The sequence below is a fragment of the Cervus canadensis genome, chromosome 3, assembly GCF_019320065.1.
Source record: "Cervus canadensis isolate Bull #8, Minnesota chromosome 3, ASM1932006v1, whole genome shotgun sequence".
NCBI lineage: Eukaryota > Metazoa > Chordata > Mammalia > Artiodactyla > Cervidae > Cervus > Cervus canadensis.
Window position 1 is genome coordinate 108,510,985 of NC_057388.1, and position 20,692 is coordinate 108,531,676.

Here is a 20,692-nt window from a genome sequence, read left to right on the forward strand (position 1 = left end):
ACGGCTGTTTCACACCCACGGTGTTTCCAAAAATAAAGGATTGATCGGCCATCTGTTCAAAAACAGGGCAGAACTGGTTCCAGGAAAATAATAGTAAAATAGAAAAATTGGCCAACTCTTAAGCCAGTGAGGCTTTGGGGGTCAGGAGCACAAGCCACGCCAGCCACGCAGACCTCAGGAGGCTGCGCCCCACGCGCCTGGAGCCGAGGGGAACTTTCTCAGCTCTCCTAGGTCTGGGTCTGTGTTCTCATTAGAGAGACATAGCCCGGTTTAAGGAACCATGAGGCCAGCCCCCCGCTCTCACTCCCCAGGGCTCCCCGCCCCTGGTCCGGGAGCCCAGCGGGTCTCTCCTTCCATGGAGGAGGAGCCGGGCATGTGAACAGGCGCTCGGGGCACCAGGGGGGAGCACAGCCTTGCCCGCAGGGGCTCCTGCAAGGAGATGGCTTCCGGCCAGGACCTCACCTCAAAGGATTAATAAATAAGGACGTGTCCGCAGGAAATGAGAGGTGCACATCCCACACGGGAAATGCTGTGAGCGAAGGTCGAGGTGATGCAGGGGTGCATCAGTTCAGCCCCTCGCCCACCGTAAGCACCACGCGGCGTGTAGGCTGGGGACGCGGGGAGGGGTGGGCAGCAGGACTGGGCGCCTCCCCGCCCATCCTCCGCGCTGCCGCCTGCTCCCCAAGCAGCAGAGTCCCCACAGAGGGTTTTCAGCCAGGAGGTGGCAAAGTCACCTTCATCTTCAGAACAGAGATCCTGGTAGCAGTGCAGCAAATTTTCTGGGAGAGAGTCCTGGCAGGAAACATTCAAACAGGGAGATTTAAGGAGAGAGGAATAACCGAAAGCTATGACAAACCCAGACAGTGTATTAAAAAGCAAAGACATCATTTTGCCAACAAAGGTCAAATGGTCTTTCCAGTAGTCATGTACAGATGGGAGAGTTGGACCAAAAAGAAGGCTGAGTGCTACAGTAATTGATGCTTTTGAATTGTGGTGCTGCAGAAGACTCTTGAGAGTCCCTTGGACTGCAAGGAGAGCCAACCAGTCCATCCTAAAGGAGATCAGTCCTGAATATTCACTGGAAGGACGGATGCTGAAGCTGAAACTCCGACACCCTGGCTATGTGATGCAAAGAGCCGATGCATTGGAAAAGACCCTGATGCTGGGAAAGATTGAAGGCAAAAGGAGAAGGGGGTGACAGACGATGATATGATTAGATAGCATCACCAATTCAATGGACGTGAACTTGGGCAAACTCTGGGAGATGGTGAGGAACAGAGAGACAGACGTGGACACATCAGGAATGTGGACTGGGCCATGCGTCCTGCATCACTCACAATGTTCTGCTGCCCCCCCACACACATACGCAGGGCAGGACAAACTTAGCAACACGTCTCTCCCACCAGCCCCTTGTTCTTGCCTTGTCAAATCTCTGGCTGCAAGGTTCCCCAGCTCCAAAAGTGCTGGGAGCAGCTCTGTGGTCCGTGACGCCTGCGTCAGCATGGGTCCTCGGGAAGCGGTGCCTGGACACGCTCAGACGTACGGGAGGCATATTTGTGCAGGACGCAGGCTGGAGCACAGCGGGGCAGAGCCCTCCCACCATGGGGGTCTGACACAGGGAAGGACAGAAAGAAGGAGGAATTGGCTTCCAGGGGCATCTGGGCCCTGAGCATCTCTGCCAGGCTCATGGGGGCCAGTGGGGGCCCCACCCCGGCCACTGGTGGGGACAGCCTGAGATGGCGTGGACATGGGGAAGGCTGAAAGACGTGAGCACAGATGCTCCAGGGTGTCAGCCCACCACCCCGAGATGTGCCTCTGGAGGCCGGAGTCTCTTCCCTCCTCACACGGGGCCTCTGCAGACCCTGGGGTGGAGCTGAGCGCTGCACCTGCTCCTTCGTGAAGGACGCCCTGCCCTGTGCTGCACCTGAGAGCGTCCGGGAGGTGAAACGTGCTCCCGGAGCCCAAACCACACTCCTCCGTCTGGAGGCTCCACCGTTCCCCCAGAAACAACCAGTACATGGAACTGCCCGGGTAATTAGTGGACATAGACGTGGTGCAGTGGTGAAGTATCTGCCTGCCAATGCAGAAGATGCAAGAGAGACGGGTTCGATCCCCAGGTGGGGAAGATCCCCTGGAGAAGGAAATGACAGACCACTCCAGTACTCTTGCCTGGAGAATCCCACGATCAGAGGAGCCTGGCGGGCTGCAGTCCATGGGATCGCAGAATTGGACACAGCTGAGCAACTGAGCACACGTAGCAAGAAGATCATAAAAATATTCGAGATTGGAGAACGCTGTTTCCCCCAGAAATCCCCTGAGCACTTTGTGGGTGAGGATCATGACCGTGACTCGTGGCTTCAGCTCAGGAAGCGACCCTCCAGGTAAAGTCGCTGCCAGGCCGGTCACCAGAGATCGGAGGCTGCCTGTGGATGTGCACTCAGGGCTGAGAACAAAAGTCTGAGATAGTTTATGAACTGGAATGGAGCCAAGACCCCAGCACCAAGGCCCCTTGGGGTGGACACCATGGTCACATGGTCCCAGCACCTGTGGTCTGGACATCTGGCCATGCAGCAGAACCCCGCGGGGACCGGTGGGCCCTTTGACCAGATGTTCCTCGAGCCCCGTCAGCGTCAGGGATTGGGGTCACGAGGAGAGAATTCAGAAACTTGGAGATGTGTCTTCAGTGGTTCCATTGTGTGGGCGTGGCCACCGTGCTTTGAAGGTCAACCTAGGCTGTGTGCGTGTTTGTGCGCGTGTGCACGCGTGTGTGCGTGTGTGTGAGACCTGAAGTCTGCCAGGCTGTCCTATGGCACCTGCACCATGTTTTAAACAAGCCAAGGTGTTAAGTGTTGCGTCTCCTAGGGCTAGGAACCAGGATCGGGTGTGGGCAGGGCTGCGTTCCCTCTAACGCCTGGCGGGGAGGGTCCTGCCTGCTCTTCCCGCTCCCGTGGATGCTGGCAATCTTCGGCTTGCAGATCCATCCCTGCGATCCTGGGTCTTCACGGGCTGTGTCCTCCCGAGGTCTCTGTCTTGTCTCCTCTTAGAAGGACACCAGTCACTCTAGTGTGACCTCATCCTAACTTACTCATTACATTGGCAGTGGGCCCTATTGACTGGTGTGGTCCCACACTGAGGTTTAGGGGGTTAAAAATCCAACATATTTTGCAGAATTCAACCCATAACAAATGCATAAATCAACCACACCAGTTCCCTTGCCGTTCACCTGACCCTCCCACCAGCCCTGCTTCGCAGAGGCAGCCACCCTCGACCCCCTCACCCCCTTCATTAAGTGTTTGCTTCCACCTTTCTGAACATGGCTGTCATGACGTCACGATTTCTCATCACTTGACTTCCGGTTGTCACAGGTGAGGACCATCATTCTCCCAGGCCTGTTACATCAGCTGCCTGGTTAGATCAGACATCAGAGGCGCAGGATCACTGTGTAAATGGTGCTGACTGCAGACCCCGTGGGGTCTCATGCCCTACTTTCTGCTACATCATTTAATTTTTCCTGGACTGTAGCTTTGTCTTTCATTTGGATACTTTCACCATCTCCTGGAGTTTACCCAAACTCATGTCCATTGAGTCAGTGATGCCATCCAACCATCTCATCCTCTGTTGTCCCCTTCTCCTCCTGCCCTCAATCTTTCCCAGCATCAAGGTCTTTTCCAGTGAGTTGGCTCTTCGCATCAGGTGGCCAGAGTATTGGAGCTTCAGCATCTGTCCTTCCAGTGAATGTGCAGGGTTGATTTCCTTTAGGATTGACTGGTTTCGAGAGTCTTCTCCAGCACCACAGTTTGAAAGCATCAGTCCACCACACCCGCTAATAGCCTGTGGATTCCCGCGCTCTTCTCTCGAGCTGCAGCCCCCTTTCTCCTGCTCCACCTGGGCCAGGTGTCTGCAGGGTCACCCTTGATGCCCGGTCACACCTTCCCTATGTCAGCTGCTTTGCACGCACCCGGGTCTCGTGCCAGAGAACGACAGATATATATCCCCCTTTTTATTTACTTTGTCCTTCATGAATCTAGAAAACATCACAAAATGTCTTTGTTCTGTTCCCACGTTTGAGGTTATTGTTTATCTAAATGTCAAATCTACACAGATACTAATCTCTATCTATCATCCACCATCTGGGGTTGCTAGTGAAAAACGTCTGCTGATCTTCCTATTTTTGCTGATCCTCGTAGATGGCCTATTGCTCCCTTCCAGGAGAAGGACCTCTTCGCTCTTGGCATGCTGAGACCTCAGCTCTTGGTGTGGGACTTTTCAGACCGGAGACTAATTGTTCTTCGTCCTCGGACAGTTTTCACTGTGGTGTGCTGCTGACTTCTCCTTTCTCTGTTGTCTGTTTCTGGAGCTTTTATTGTGCTGATTGGGGTGCTTCTGGGTTTATTCTCAACATCCCTTTATCTCCTGTTTTCCAGCCTTTCTCTTAATGTTTATTGTCAGGCATGACACTTCAAACTCCGTAACCTTCTCTCTTCACCCAAGAGCAAAGTCTTCTTGTCTTACTGGTTCAGTATTTCTTCTCTTTCTAGGTATGTTAGTGATGGTTTTCTTCTGTTTACTGTGTTATCTCTGTTCCCTCTGGATTCCTGAATTTTCCTGGGTTTTTTTTGGAGGGCAGGGGTTGTCAATACAATGTAAGTGCTGTGTAGATAGTTGTCAGAGTGTGGCAAATTCAAGTTTTGCTTTTTGAAACTCTCTGGGTTTCTTTCTTAATATTTTCAGTAAGCATTTGGTTGAATCTGTGCATGTGAAACCCATGAATGCAGAGGGCTGACTGTGCCAAGGGCACGGAAGTCACCTGAATTGGTATCATGGTGAGAAGTCAGAGCAGCTGCTGCTCCACTCTGGACGGTCCCGCCCACCCCCAGGAACGGGGGGGGGGGGTCCATGGGCTTCCGACATCACCGTAGAAGCGCTGCTCTAACCACGAAGGGCTGGCAGGGTCGGGGGCGTGGGAACCCCTGGAGAGCCAATTGGAGAAGGACACGCACTCTTCGGGCCCAGGCTCGGGAGCTTTACAGTCCCCCAGACTGAGAAGGGCAGTCAGAAGTGACGGGGTGGCTCCAGCCAGCAGACACAAGAAAATAACCACCGGGCGATACCAGGAAAGGGGTGATGGGAGGCAGGGGAGGGAGGCTTCCCAGTGGCAGCAAGTGGACAGAAGCAGCAGATAGACTCCTGGCAGGACTCCTGCTGCTGAACGAGGGTCCAGAAACCAGGACGATTCCAGCCACTTCGTGGGGGAAATGAGGGGCCCTGGGGGAAGGCAGTGAGATGCGGGTAGGGATGAAGCAGGACCCAGGCAGCAACCCCCAGGCGCCGAGCTGGGCACGTCCAAGGTGGGGCCCTGCTGGAGGCTCAAAGCAGAACGATGCTGCCCCCGACAGGCCCATGAGAGGGACCTCCCAGGAGCTGGGGGCAAGGGCGCCCAGGTGGAGGGCCCAGTGCCCCGACCCACAGCCGAGTCACCCCTGCGGACCTCTGAGCTCCCTCCCTGAGCCTGAGGCTCGCGTGATCCAAGCAAGGGGTGACTATGGTGGAGACGGGACCCAGCCAGGCCCACGAGTCTCCAGCATGGCCTGTGCTGCTGCGAGTTGCTGGTTCTCAACCTTCGAGCTCGGCACACTCGGCTGCCCCGAGGCAATGCACAGGAGCCTCGAGTGCTTCACATGGGCGTCCGATGTGCTGCGGAAGCGCAGCCAACAGTTAGAGTCTCAGTACTTCCTCCAAGAGGGGCCTTTCATCTTTGAAAAGGGCAGAAAAGCCGGGCTGCAGCCCCCAGGTTGGGGTCCAGGCCGCACTGACCCCTCCCTCTCTGTCTGGCCTTGCAGGGCAATGCTGAAGGAACCGTACATCGACAAGACGCGCGTGGCCGTGTTTGGGAAGGTGAGCTGCCGGCTGGGGTGACATCCCCTGCTTGGACCCCCGCCCGCCCCGAGACCTGGCCGAGCCCTGATGTGTAGGGAGCATCTCTGGTCCGCCGCGGGCGAGCGGTTCTTGTTTAAAAAGAGCTTGGATGTTCAGTCTGGGTTGGGGGTGTGGCCTTCATCTGAGCAGCCTTGGGAGCTTCTCACATTATCTGGACAGAAAGGCGATAAGAAGCAGATCCCTTAGGCATGCTCTGTGAGGCTCCTGACTGCTTTCAGGACCAGCCTGCTGGGTTCTCAGGGTGGTGCCAGGAACCAAGGGGAGGCAGGGGTCTCTATTTCTGTGTCTTCATGAGCAGTACTGGCTTCCCTGACGGCTTGGCTGGTAAAGAATCCGCCTGCAACATGCAGTACTCAATCTGCATGTGTGCTCAGTCATGTCCGCCTCTTTGCGACCCCATGGACTGTGGCCCGCCAGGCTCCTCTGTCCATGGGATTCTCCAGGCAAGAATACTGGAGTGGGTTGCCATGCCCTCCTCCAGGGGATCTTCTCAACCCAGGGACCAAATCCAGTCCCATGCGTCTCCTGCATTAGCAGGCAGATTTTTCACCACTACCGCCCCCTGGGAAGTCCTTATGTGCAGGGGTCATGCTCATTTTGGAAAGGCTTCCCTGGCGGCTCAGACAGTAAAGAGTCTACCTGCAATGAGGGAGACCTGGGTTCGATCCTTGGGTAGGGAACATCCCCTGGAAAAGGAAATGCAACCCACTCCAGTATTCTTGCCTGGAAGATTCCATGGACGGAGGAGCCTGGCAGGCTACAGTCCATGGGGTCACAGAGTTGGACACGACTGAGCGACGTCACTCTCACTTTCCTTCTTTCATGTCCATTTACTAGGTTCCCTTACATGGAAGGGAGAGGGTGGGGTGACTCACACCCTGAGCTGTCAAACCAGAGAAGCTTCCATGGGTGGCCCATGTCCGCGGGCCGGAGCTGGGTGTGGGGCCCATGACTGGGCCTTGGGTCCCCGGAAGACCACCTCCTATCGCTGTGGCCCCCTCCCCACCGTGGCTAGGCTGCCTGGACCGTGGGCTCTTGGTCTCACGGCAGGAGCACAGAGGGAGAGACACATAACCATCTTCCCTCTGAGAGAACAGCCCCACAGAGAGGCCTGGGGGTGGCCTCATGGCAGGTGGGGGTTTGAACAGGTAACTGGAGGGCGACCTCTTGGGTCATCACCTCTGAGCCCAGCGCTACCCGGGAGTCACGTGCATCAGAGATGCAACACCACCCCGTGGAGGGTCCCAGAATGCGTGCTGTGCGTCACGCACACCCCACCCCAGGAGGTGCGGTGGTAAAGGCCCGCCCTGGGGCCGGACCCGAGCCTGGACAGAGTCCCCAGGTCAGTCTGTCCTAGCGGAAGCCCAATCCCAGCCTATGAGGCCCCAGGAGGCTGGATGACCCACAGCAGACCACGCCATGATGGCTGTACCACCCGCCCCCACGGAGATGTTCCTACCCAGCAGACTGGCCACGGCGCAAGGCCAGGCTCAGCCTCTGTCCAGCCTGGGAGCTTAGACCCAGCAGGCCCCCTGTTACCGGGAGCCTGGCCTCCGCCCTCTGCCCCTTCCCACGGCAGGCACCTGGACCCAGCTCCGGCCCCTGCACCTTCCCAGATCCACTCCGGGCACAGATGGAGGGTCGCAGGGACATGGACAGGCTTCCTGGACACGTGGGCGACCCTGCCGGCTGTGTGCAGATCCTGTGTGTGCGGACAGGGCCCCGCACGCCCCCAGGACGCAGCTCTCACCCTGACCCTGAGACGGGCCAAGGACCCGCCTCGGTTGATTGATGGCCGCAATGCACAGGCTCATGGGATGTTATTTCCCCGGCCAGGGATCGAACCCTCGCCCTCAGCAGCGAGCGCCCTGAGTGCTCACCACTGGGGCTCCAGGCAACCCCGCGTTACCTTCCTTGGCAGCTGTGCCAAGTGGGTCTCTGAATAGTGCCTCAGATAGAGGCTTATGGACTCAGTGACTGCGTCTCTTTAGAGGAACAAACCGTTGGTTCCTGTAGCTGGTGGGCATGCTCTCCTCTTTCTTTCTTTTTCTATATAACATTTTTTTAAACTTGGCTGCATCAGGTCTTAGTTGCAGCATGTGGGATCTTGTGTCGTGGCCCATGGACTCTAGTTATGGCTCTGGGGCTCGAGACCTGGTTTGGGCTTTCGTTGCTCCAAGGCCTGTGGGATCTTAGTTACCCACTAAAGGTCACAGATGGAACCCACGACCCCTGCATTTGCAAGGCGAATTCTTAACTGCTGGCGCACCAGGGAAGTCCCCTGATTCCCTTCTCAGGCCCACCTCAGTGAGTCTGGGCCCCGCCCAGGCTCTGTGTCCCCCCCATCATGAAGCGCAGGACCTCCCGGAGCCGGGGCGGGCCCGGCTGCGTCCTGCAGCTCTGCCTGTGGACTGCATCTCACCCCGAAGGACAGCGTGATGCCGGGGCCCAGAACGCGCTCGCTGAGATCCTAGAAGGCCCTGAGTCTGCCGGGAAAGATGTGTTCCACATTTCTGTGTTTTTTTTTTTTTCCAAAAGACTTTGTTTAAAGCAGTCTTAGGTCCACAGCAGTCTTATCCTCCCCAGCTGCGCAGCCTCCTCCGCCTTCACCGTCACCAACACTTGGTACCTTTCTTTTTACACTCGGTGAACCTGCACGGGCGACCGCGATCACCCAGAACCCGCAGTTCACGTCAGGGCTGCCTCCCGGGGCTGCACCTTCTGCAGGCTCGGACACGCGCACGATGACACGCGTCCATGCCCGTAGGGCCGCCCAGGGCAGCCTCACTGCCCTAAGGGTCCTGTGCCCCACCTGCTCACGCCTCTCCCCTTCCCCGACGCCTGCTCCTTGGGAGAGAAGCTGTGATATTGTGTACTGCGCTCAGTCAGTCACGTCCGACTCTGTGGCCCCATGGACTGTAGCCCACCAGGCTCCTCTGTCCATGGGATTTCCCAGGCAAGAGTACTGCAGTGGATTGCCATTTCCTTCTCCAGTGTATTAAAAATCAGAGACATCACTTTGCCAACAAAGGTCCGTCTAGTCAAAGCTATGGTTTTTCCAGTGGTCATGTATGGATGTGAGAGTTGGACCATAAAGAAGGCTGAGCACCGAAGCATTGATGCTTCTGAACTGTGCTGTTGGAGAAGACTCTTGAGAGTCCCTTGGACAACAAGAAGATCCAATCAGTCCATCCTAAAGAAAATCAGTTCTGAGTATTCATTGGAAGGACTGATGTTGAAGCTGAAACCAGTGCTTTGGCCACCTATTGGGAAGAGCTGACTCATTGGGAAAGACCCTGATGCTGGGAAAGATTGAAGGCAGGAAGGGAAGGGGACGACAGAGGGTGAGATGGTTGGATGGCATCCCCAACTCGATGGACACGAGTTTGAGCAGGCTCTGGGAGATGGTGAAGGACAGGGAGGCCTGGCGTGCTGCAGTCCACGGGGTTGCAAACAAACACGCCTGAGTGACTGGACAGCAGCGTGCTGTCCCCGGCCATCACGGTGCTGGGATCATACAGTGCGGGCCCTTGTCAGACTGGCTTCTCTCACTCGGCGATACGCAGTCAAGGTTCCTTCATGTCTCTTTGTAGCTTCACAGCTCATTTCTTTCTAGCACCAAGCAGTCACTGTCTGAATGCACATGCTTTACCCACTCACCTCCTGAAGGGCCTCCTGGTGGCTCCCAAGCCGCTGTGGTGGTGACAGATAAAACGGCTGCGATCATCCGTGCACAGGTTTCTGTGGACGTCTAAGTGTTCAGCGTCTTAAATACCAAGGAGTGTACGATCAAATGATAAGGGAATGCTCAGTTTGGAAGGAAACCACGAAGCTGTCTTCCACAGAGTTTGTAACACTTGGCATTCCCGCCGGCAGCACATGGGTTCCCAGCGGAGCTCCTGGGCTGCACGTTCTCAGCAGCATCTGCTGTGGTCAGCCAACATTTTAAAAACCTGCAAAATGACCTGTAAGCCTTGGCGATTTCATTGACCATGAATATTATTTGCAAGAACCCAAAAAGACTCTTATGTCATTAACAGAAAGATAGCCCTGTTTTACTGAAGGAGCACTGTTATAACACACTTAAACTTACTGACAAAACCCGTTAATTCTACAGTGAGTTTGGCATAGATATCATGCCACCCTCCCGCCCCAGCACACAGCCCTCTGCACACACATCCACACCTTTAGCACCTGCCCACCTTTGCTCATCAAAGCTTTCCCTCTGTGCCTCCTCCCCTCTGGGTCTTCCAAGAAACAGGAAGACGTCTGGGCCAACCAGCACCCACGGCAGCTCCAGTGTCACGCTTACTCTCCCCAGGAGGCTCACGCTGTGGTGAGCCTCAGCCCCAGAGTGAGGGCCACACAGGAAGCGAAGGACTGGCCACGTACAGGACACGTGTGGACATCTGTCCCGTGCAAGCTCCTGAGCAGAGCATCCTGGCAGCCCGTGCCCGAGCCCTTTGACGTTGACTCCTCATGGGTCCTCCCTCAGAATCGCAGGAAGCGGGGATTTCCCTGGCAGTCCAGTGGCTAAGCCTGCGCACTCCCAATGCAGGGAGCCCAGGTTTGACCCTTTGTCAGGTCACTAGATCCCACAGGTCACAGCTAAGACCTGGTACAGCCAAAAAAGAAAATCAGAGAAAATGGGTTGACTCTGTAGACAGGGAAGACAGCAAGCAATGGTACGCTGAGGACGCTGGACTGAAAGGACGTGACAGGCGTGCACACTCACACAGGGTTCTCTAGGGCACGGTCACACTCCACGGCAACCACCGTATTCCGCCTTCACGGCACATGACCCCAAGGCCCCGGAAGGGCACTCGCCTCACGGTGCATTTATTGGAGGGGTGTTTGCTTTCCCTCTTTCTACGTCCCTTGAAGATGTTTAATGTTGACCTTTTTAAAGAAAGGGCCCCGTGGCCACGCTGCTGAGCCCCCGCCGTCTTCCGGCCCGGGCGCTGACCCTCGCCCCCGCCCCTGTCTGTCTCCGCCCGCCCCCAGGACTACGGCGGGTACCTGAGCACCTACATCCTCCCGGCCAAGGGCGACGGCCAGGCTCCAGTCTTCAGCTGCGGCTCCGCGCTCTCCCCCATCACGGATTTCAAGCTCTACGGTGAGGGCCCTGGTGAACAGGCACACGGCCTCCCCACGCCCCACCCCAGGGCCCCCTCGCCTGGCGCTCGGTCTGATGCCCCTCGGGGAGGTATGGGCAGCAGTGAAGCCTGACAGACAGAGCCTAGGTCGGGCGTGCGGGGCAGGGGGGTTTCTCAGCCGCTTATTCTGAAGGCGGTCGACCCACCCCCGTCCCTGAACCGTTCTCCCTGACGTGAGACCAGGAGCTGAAACCCGACCAGCGGTTCTGCCTGCAGTGAACGGGGGATGGAAGGGGGCTCCCTGCAATCCACCCCCAGCACCAGCCTTCTGCTTGCGCCCCAGGGTCAGTTGGTGGGGGCCCCGCACCGCGTGTCTCTCAGCCTGCACTGTCCAACCCCAGGTGTGGGGACCGGCCCCTGCCTGCCTGGACCTGGCTCTGCGGTCACTGATCCAGGCCCGAGCCTCCCGGCGTCTCCACCCTTTGGTCAGCCAGCCTCCTTTACCCGAACACGAATGGTTCTTTAACATCACCACTGGCTTGAAGTGTGGGACAGGCCTTCTCTGCGGGCTCTGAGAGCCGGCAGTCAGGTCAGGGACACAGGGAGGCTTGGCCGTCAGCCCCAGTTGCCCGGCACTGAGCCAGGCCAGAGGGGCCCAGGGCGTCTGGTTGCTGGTCTGCAGAGCTCTGCTGGATCCTGAGGCCCCTTTGGGGCAGAGGGACCAGCGTCGCTGCCACGGCTGCACCCTCCCCCACCCCAGTTCAGCACCCCCAGACCCTGGGGGATGGCCCAGGGACACAGCAGCAGGGGCTGGGGGGCCCGGAGGCTCATGGTGGATGCTTTCATCTTTGGGGAGAGATTAATGCACATTTCAGCTGAAAACCATACAGGAACTCGCCTAATTCCGGATTTTAATAACCTAGAATGATCGCCCCATGGAATATATGCGACATACTCTGTTTTTAAAATTCAGCGAGGCTTTCTGGGGGCTTTATCCAGCTATTTCACAGTCCGAGGGGCCAGGGCTGGGGCCGGGGCTGAGGGCTAATGCTCCCTTCTGCCTCCATGCAGCATCTGCATTTTCCGAGAGGTACCTGGGCCTCCACGGACTTGACAACCGCGCGTACGAGGTATGTCTGGGTGCGGCCGTCACTTGGGACAGCAGCCTCTTCTCCCGCCCGGCCCCCTCTTAGCCCCTGCCGACCCATGTTCCAGCACAGCTCCCTCTGAGAAAGCCCCGGGCCCCACCCCTGAGAATGTGGGTGACCCAGCCCTCTCCCAGGTGCGTCTGGTTGTACGTCTGGAGCCAGAGGACAGAGGAGGAGGTGGGGAAGGCTTGGGTGGGGAGCCTGTCCTGGGGTCCATAGGCTGGTGTATGCATGGGCTCTGCCCCCCAAGGCTGCTTCTGCTGCGGGAGGGGGAGAGCCTGGATGGGAGGGGGCGGGCAGGGAGCTCCTCTGAGGCCCCGGAGGCCGCTGAGGCTTCAGGGCTGAAAGCCGCAGACGGACATCGGCCCGACCAGCGTGTCACTCCCGGCGGGATGGAGGCCCCAGGCTTCCTGCAGGGGAAGGGGACCCTGTCTTCCTGCCCCCCCACCCCTCATCTCCCGGCCGTCCCCTTGCTGAACGGGCTGAGGCCGCCAGGGCAGGCAGAGAGCGCCCACTGCACTGCCCGGCCAGGCCTGCGCTGACCCCGCTCCCCGCGTGCAGATGGCCAAGGTGGCGCATCGGGTGTCCGCGCTGGAAGGGCAGCAGTTCCTGGTCATCCACGCGACCGCCGACGGTGAGCGCCTGACCCTGGGGGCCGCGGGGAGCGTTGCCCTCCGCGCTGCCATGGGCTCTGACAGACCCTGTCCTCTTTCTTTCAACAGAAAAAATCCATTTCCAGCACACGGCAGAACTCATCACACAGCTCATCAAGGGAAAGGCTAATTACAGCTTACAGGTACGGGGCTGGCCTGAGACACCCCCCGCCCCCCCAACGGAGGAGAGCCTCCGCGCGCGGCCCTCCCACCCCGCAGGGACACGGTCCTGGGAGGCGGTCGGGGACACGTCGGGTGGGATGAGCAGGGCTTAAGGGGGCGACGGGGGAGGAGACGGTTGGATGGCATCGCTGACTCAGTGGGTGTTAGTCTGAGCAAACTCTGAAGATCATGCAGGTCAGGGAAACCCGGCGTGCTGCAGCCTGTGGGCCGCAGAGCCGGACGCGACCAAGCTCCTGAGCAACAGCGACAAAGGGCAGCCCGGCTCTGCTGGGGCTGCGCTCAAGCCCCTTCAGGACGCCCCTCACCCCGCCCCGCGCCCCCGGGGACAAGTCCTGCCTAGTTCACGTGTCATCTGGGCCCCGTTGAGAGAGCTCAGGTCACAGGACAAGGCCAAGCGCCTCGTATGACACGTCGCAGCCCCAGTAGGTCCAGCGGCAGAGCTCTGAGTGCTGGAGTGGACCACGCCCCAGTACAGCTGGGCCCAGCCCAGGCCCCCTGGGTACCGCTGCAGGCACAGAGCGGCTGAGACGCTCAGCCTGTCACGGTGACAAGGCCAGCTGAGGGCCCTGGGGCCCAGCACCCGGCGAGCGGGAGGCCTGCCTCCTGCTCTGTACCCCTCGGAGCTGGTTGAGGTTTAAGGCACAGGCACCAGCTCAAGGACCACCTTCCTAAATCCTGAGACCAAGGTGGGTGTCACCCTCCAAAGACGCAAGAGGGGGACAGGGTTCACGTGCAGGAGGCAGCCCAGTATCCTGGCAAGATCGCAGGCTTCAGGGCCGGTGAGGCCTGGCTTTGACTCTCTGCTGGGACCGGGCCCTTCGTGTGGAAGTGGAGCGGTGCCCGGGGTGCCCGGTGTCATCACGAGTGGGGACGGGAAGATCAGCTGCCATCTTTTCAGCCGCCCGCAGCCCCCCGCCCCGCCCCCGGTGGCCCAGGGCTTCCCTGCTGGCACAGCGGTAAGGAATCCGCCTGCCATGCTGGAGACCCGGGGTCTATCCCCAGGTTGGGAAGGTCCTCTGGAGAAGGAAATGGCAACCCACTCCAGTGCTCTTGTCTGGGGAACCCCATGGACGGAGCAGCCTGGTGGGCTATGGTCCATGGGGTCACAAAGCGTTGGACAGGCCTGAACACAGCGTTTTGTGTCCCAGGCCTTGTTCTGAGCCTTTCAGGGGAACTTTATGTCATTTCATCCTCACCAAGCTTAATGAGTTAGATTTGACGATGACGATCGTCTCCATTGGACACCTCTGGACGCTGAGGTCCGGGAAAGGCCCTGCGCTCGGCACACAGCGAGCCGGGAGCTTCCCGCACTCACTGGGGTCGCAGAGTCGCTGTTCCTCCCAGTTCTGTGGGAGTGCTGACCCCTGCAGGCCTGGCTGCTGCCTCCGTGGTCCCCGAGCCTGGATCCGTGTTGCGAATTCACACAAGCAGAGCCAGATGCACAGTCTACTAAACAGAGAGTGTTGTCTGATTTCTTCCCTGATGCTCTGAGGACGCCCTCTGCCGTCGGAGCTAAGAGTCTGGCCACACGGGCGGTGGGGGCGGGGCCGCGGCCGCGCGCTGAGTCCTCTGCCCTCCTTGCAGATCTACCCGGACGAGAGCCATTACTTCAGCAGCCCCGCCCTCCAGCAGCACCTGTACCGCTCCATCCTCGGCTTCTTCGTGGAATGCTTCAGGATCCAGGACAAGTTCCCCGCAGTCACAGCAAGAGAGGAGGAAGAGGAGGACTAAGCCCCACGGCGCACCGCCCGGCCCCTCCGGGGACAGGGCATGCTGCTCCGGGCACCCCGCGGCCTGCCCGCAGAGCCGGGGGGCCACCTTCATCGCATGTGTGTCTCGGGTCCGAAGGCATTTCTGCTCCAGAAACAAGCTCCTTGCCGGGCGGAGGTGCGTCGCCGCTCACGAGGGGCTTCCTCGGAGCCTGGAACCACCGCCTCCTCCCCGCCGCAGCGTGACCGGGGCCTCCCCACGACCCTCCCCAAGAAACAAAGCGGAGCCTGGACAGCAGTGCAGAAGCTGGCCCTGGAACTGGAGCTGGCGAGCGGCAGCGTGGGACCAGGCCTCCCCCCGAGTCCCGCGCCCGCTTGGGAGCATCACCCCCGTGTGACGTCACCGCGCCATGGACCAACCAGAGCACAATTATTTTCACAGTACCTGTCCCTAGATTGGCCCGCTCCTGTCTGTTATTAGGAGATTCTGCGTTTTAAGGGGCTGTACAAAGTGTCACTGTAGCTAATGCTAATGGTTAACCTTCTGGAATTAATTTGTATTTTTCTATGGTTTTTACCTGACACTGTCTCTGGTCACGGGGTTGTTTTGCTGTGCGCTTTTTTTTTTTTTTTGCTTTGCTTTGTTTTGCTTGGTTTCGTTCAGTCAGTCTGTAGGCTTTGCACTTGTTTGGATTAAAAAAACCCGATCAGAAGTAACGGCTCTCCCCGCAAGGTCGTGTCTAGACTTTGTGGGGACCTTTCAAAATACTGCAAACGACATCCAGCACTGTTCACTAAAAGGTCTAAATAAAACCCATCTCCCACCAAGTGCGTTAGGATCTGGCTGAGATTCAGACCGTCCATTTCCATGTGTCCTGAAGTCCATCCTTTTCCTCCTGGATAGGTTGTCTTTTCAGATGACATTTGGTTAAAAAACATGAAAAGACCAAGTGTTGACTGCACCTACAGGCCCATCACGTGTGCTCGGGTGATAAGAACCCTGGAGGAAAGCGGGGGCCCGCGCCAACATCGCTCCCCCCGCCCCGGGAGGTGGCCGTGTCCCCCACAATCCGCTGCACGCAAGCAGCCTCGGCGACATTCCAGCCCGGCCTTGTGAGGCGTCCTCTGCTCAGAGGCACAGCGGCTTCCGTGTGTATTTCACTCCGTTGTATATAGAGACAGGACTGCGGTCAGCCATCGCCGCTGCCCCCCGCCCTCCGCCAAGTCCTCATCGTGTTTCGCCTGCATGCCCGCAGCCTGGCCAAGCTGCTGTCTCTACGAGTGCTAGCTGGAAATGCACCGAAGACCGTCGTCGCCTCAGGAGCTTGTTGACAGCCTGAATGTCCATTCTGATGTCTCCAGGTCCCGCTCCCACTGGGGAGCGGGGGGTCCCTGACATCCTCGTCTGCAGAGAAGACAGGTCCGTGTCACTATCTGGTGTTTGGGGGGTTTGCGTTTCATCTCCACGAGCTTTGAATGTCAGTTGCACTTGGTTCGACAGGGAGATCTCCGTCACGGGATTTCTTTTTTCAGGTGATGCATCAGCGTTTGGGAAAAGGAGAAGGTGCCGCCCGCAGGACTGCTCCGAGTGCTGCCTGGCCGTGATTTTTGTCTTGTCAGCCAGCTCAGTCTGAAAGGGGAGGCCGGCTCTGGCCACGAGGTCTGGAAGGAGGGATGAGGTGTGGCATGGTAGTGTTTGTTCATCCATGGAATAAAACATTATTTTACCACTCGAGAGCTCTTTTCTTGCTTAGCCTCCACCCCGCTTCACCTCAGAAAGTGTGCTGACATTTAAGGAGTCTTCGCGGTCCTCGCTGGGCCCTGACCAGGTCTGATGTGTCCTCGAGGATCTGTGTGCGGCTCCTAAAACCTGCATCCACAGTAGCAGTAGCACTGATGGTAGAAAGGGTGGGACTGGTTAAGTCCATCAAAGTCCCAGATCAACCAGGGAAGTGAATTTGAGTTTCACGTCTGAAGTTTCAAGGGGAAGATGTAGAGGTACCCCCCAGCACTAGGAGTAAAACTGGCTCTCCGTTGAGGCCACTGCATTGCTCTCTAGAAGGCGTTAGAAAACCTGCATCTGCTAGAAATTCATTCACTTTGTTGTTGTTTTTAAGTCAGTTAGTCTGATGTAGCCCAGCCCGGAAGCACTGAGCTTGATTAAATAAACTGTCCAAACCGTCGAGCAGGCGCTGCCTGGGTAACCGGCCATCCATCTGGTCACCCCCGCTGATGAAGAGGCGAGATGCAGCTGGGCGCACCCCAGCCGGGCGTGCTCACCCTGAAGCCCACGGTCACGCTTGCCGCCCCGGCCTCTGCCCCCTTCCCAGGAAGGACACCACCTCCCTGTCGGGTGGGACTTGATGCTTTTGCACAAGATCGCATGTTCCCCACTTTTGGAAACACGGGGTGTAGGGTGGGAATACGGGCCCTGAAAGCAGACACTGGCCTTGACGCCTGGGTGGGACCACCCCGGTTCCACTAGGATGCCCTTGTCCCCCCGAGGATGGAGGAGAAGGCCTCGGGGGGCCTGGGCCCAGCACCTGCCCTGTGTGCTTCAGGTGGTGAGTGTGACGCACCTGAGCATGGCTGCTTATTTCAGGTTTAAATTAGCTTTAAAGTGTTGGGATGAAGCCACACAGCTCTGGCGCTCCAGAGCCCAGGGCAGGGAGCACAGCCCTGACCCCGGGGCCTGTCTCCTGCACGGCGTCTCCTGGGGTGAGGCCGCCCCGCTCACAGAGGTGCCCTGGAGATGGACAGGAGCCCTGTGTACCCCTGGCCTGGAAGCAAGCCCCTTCCTCTCTTGCCTGACCCGGCAGTCCCAGAAAAATGATGTCACGGAGGATCAGTCCCCTCCCAAAGCCAGTAGGAACCTCAGGGTCCCAGGAGAGGCTGGAGGGGCATCTCGGAGGCCCTTGGCTCTCCTCCGGCAGCACGTGGCTGTGCGCTCCCGGGCCAGTCACGGAGGAAAGAGCAGGAAGCCTGTTAGCGCCCGGTGTGGACACTGAGAATGTCCAGACTGTGTGTACAGGCCGAATTCTGCCTCCACTTCCAGCTTAGGACCGGCTGGGGCGAGCATGACACATTCCCCTCGGCGGTCACGTGGGAGCCCCACCCCCACAGCCGGCCCCAGCCCCCGCCACGGCACCCCTCAGCTCCCCCACGACGGAGCTGTCCTGCACCCCCCACCCCCGCCTCTGGCGTCCGCCGAGCACACGCGAGTGCAGCTGACCCCAGCTCCGGGAGCCCTGAGGAAGCCGCCTCCACTGGCTCTGATGTGGGTGGGCATCAGTCCACTAGCGACTTGGTGAACAGGAGTCAAGTTCTCAGAGCTCTGGAGGCTGGAAGCTGACAGTCAGGGTGCTGGCAAGTTAGGTTCCCAGGGAGAACCCTCTTCCTGGTTCATTGATGAATCCTCTGGCTGTCTGCACCCAAGAGAGACAGGGAGAGATTGGGCCTTTCCTCGTCTTATAAAGCCTCTAATCCCATCATCCCTGGAGGAGGGCATGGCAACCCACTCCAGTATTCTTGCCTGAAGAATCCCCATGGACAGAGGAGCCTGGAGGGCTACAGTCCCTGGGCTTGCAAGAGTCAGACACGACTTAGCGACTAGACCACCACCACCAGTCCCATCATGGGGCCTCATCTGTACCCAGCCACGTCCCAAAGGTGCATCTCCAAGAACCATCATGTTAGCATTAGCACTTCAACAGGTGAACATGGGGCGGGAGGGAGACACACACGTTCCGTCCAAAGCCCGAGGTTCTCATCTTCACCTGGCATCCCTGAAAGGGTTCAGGAGAGCTGTTGAGTGGAAGCAGGGGCCCTGGGGCTGGAGGAGGAGCCAGCCTCAGGGACACAGCCTCCCAGGGGGAGCTTCTCAGAGGGTCAGGATGGGTGGGGCCACCGGGCGCTGGCCCTGAGACGCCTGGGCCCCCTTCTGCAAACCACAGGCTCAAGGAAGCCAACCACCCTGAATCCCGTCACTCACTACATAGATAGGGGATCAGAAGACCAGAGAAGGCAAGGGGGCTGCCCAAAGTCACAGCAAGGCAGCCGTGGCCCTAAGGCAGCGCATTGGTGGTTTCTTTCTTGAGGAGTGGCGCCCAGGCCCCCCTCCAGGGTCTAGCACAATTCTCTGGGTGTGTGTGGTGGGGGCGGGGGCAAGCCCAGCCCCCAGTCCAGGGCCAGGTTTTCTGAAAGTGGGAGTCATGGTCTTGGTTCTGAGCAAACGACCAGTCCGTGGATGCCTCCAGTCCCCTTCTGTTCAGCCCTCTTTCCTGGGATCTCAGCGGATCAGTCTAGGAAGCGGTAGACGCTGTATCTGTGTCCCGGGCCAGGGTCTGAAGCCCCTGAGGGGTTGGGGGTTACGTTTGGAAGCAGAGCACCCTGAGCGGGTCACACATCAGCCTCCATCGCGGTTCTCCGTAACGTAGACCACCCCCAGCCCCAGGATGATACACAGTGTGGACACACGCAGACACACACGTGTGTGAGAAGCAGCACACTGAAGGATGCGGCCCCACACGACCTAAGCAGGTCCCCAAGGCGTCGGCTTTGGCCCCAATATCCAGCATGCTGGAGGACCAGCTGTGACCACAGAACAGCCCCCGGGAGCCAGCACCGCAGGCCGGACTCCACTGGACAAGTCTCTGGCCACTGGAAGCTGCCACGGGGCCGCCAGCACCCGCAACACCCTCAAGAGGCCCCGTCTGCCTTCTCCTTCCTCCTCTCTGGCCCCTGGAGCTCAAGCAGACCCTTGGGGCATGGGGCTGGCACTTCATGCTGGGAGAGGCAGAGACAGGAACATGCCTGGGGTCTGGGAGTGGGGCTGCACCCCAGCCCCAGCACCCCCCACCCCAGCCCGGTCCTGCTCTCCGTGGGCTTCTCACATCCCACGAGAAGAGCTGGTGGGGGCGTTGCTCCAGGAGGCGGGACCCCCACTTGGCCTCTTGCCCAGGGACTCCCAACCTGCAGGGGGAACCCGCTGCTGTTTGCATGCACAGGAGTTCTATTGAGAGCCTAGGGAGCCTCCTGACAGTCAAAGGCCTTGAGGTGAGCGGTGGGTGGGTCACAGCCCCTGGGCCCCTACGGCTTGCGCTCCTACAAAACTCATCAGGCCTCAACGACATCACAACACACGGCCCTGGGCGCTTTGGCGCAGACCTGGCAGGTCTGTCTTCAATGATTCAAGTACCAGGTTTGGGGACCGGGAAGCGGCTTCTGAGCTGGCATGAAGCGTCAGTTACAGAGGAGTTTCAAGGCTGAGCGCCTCCGCTTGGAGAAGTAACAGCCTCTCTCTGCCCGCCTCTGCCCCGTTTACCCTCCCCCAGAGTGGCCCTGCTTCATCCACAGCCAGGCTGGAACAGGGGCAGGCGGGTGCAGGCGAGTGGGCGGGCTCTGGGCTGGGGTCAGCTTGCCTCCCCTGTGCCCTGGCGGTGGGACCAGGAGCTTGACTGGTCTTCCTGAGCTCGGGGTCCATCATTCGTCAAGATGAGCCTGGCAGGGGTACTAGCTGCCCAGGGCTGCCCTAACAAAGTGCCCCAAACCGGGCAGCTTTAGTGGCAAAAATGTACGCTCTCGGGACTCTAGAGGTCAAAGTCTGGGATGCAGGTGTTGCAGGAAGGGGGGCCCCTTCCAGGGTCTGAAACTGGGCTTTTGTCTAACCCTCGGAAATGAACTGCCCGAGGAGACACATGTCTGACAAAGCCAGAGATTTTATTGGGAAGGGGCGCCCGGGCGAGAGCAGGAGGGCAAGGGAACCCAGGAGAACTGCTCTGCCACGTGGCTTGCCGTCTCGGGTTTATGGTGATGGAGTTAGTTTCCAGGGTGTCTTAGCCAATCCTTCTGACTCAGAGTCCTTCCTGGTGATGCAGCCCTGTTCAGCCAAGATGGAGGCCAGAGAGGAGGATTCTGGGAGGTGTCGGCCACCTGGTGTCTCCTTTTGACCTTTCCCGCACTCTTCC

At 58.7% G+C, this 20,692-nt stretch overlaps 1 protein-coding gene across 7 annotated transcripts in view; it reads left to right on the top strand.

Moving 5' to 3' along the window:
- The window catches only part of DPP6 (dipeptidyl peptidase like 6), a 1,059,086-nt gene extending 1,042,630 nt beyond the window's left edge, over positions 1-16,456 (top strand). For 6 of the 7 annotated variants that reach the window (XM_043463957.1, XM_043463959.1, XM_043463955.1 and 3 more), the window contains exons 21-26: positions 5,841-5,895; positions 10,942-11,053; positions 12,105-12,163; positions 12,743-12,815; positions 12,904-12,977; positions 14,602-16,456. In XM_043463957.1, the coding sequence (XP_043319892.1) occupies positions 5,841-5,895; positions 10,942-11,053; positions 12,105-12,163; positions 12,743-12,815; positions 12,904-12,977; positions 14,602-14,748 (520 nt within the window). In that variant the 3' untranslated portion in view covers positions 14,749-16,456. The remainder of the gene's footprint in view (positions 1-5,840; positions 5,896-10,941; positions 11,054-12,104; positions 12,164-12,742; positions 12,816-12,903; positions 12,978-14,601) is intronic. The other variant, XR_006268646.1, reaches the window with a different exon arrangement.
- Positions 16,457-20,692: the final 4,236 nt, after the last annotated feature.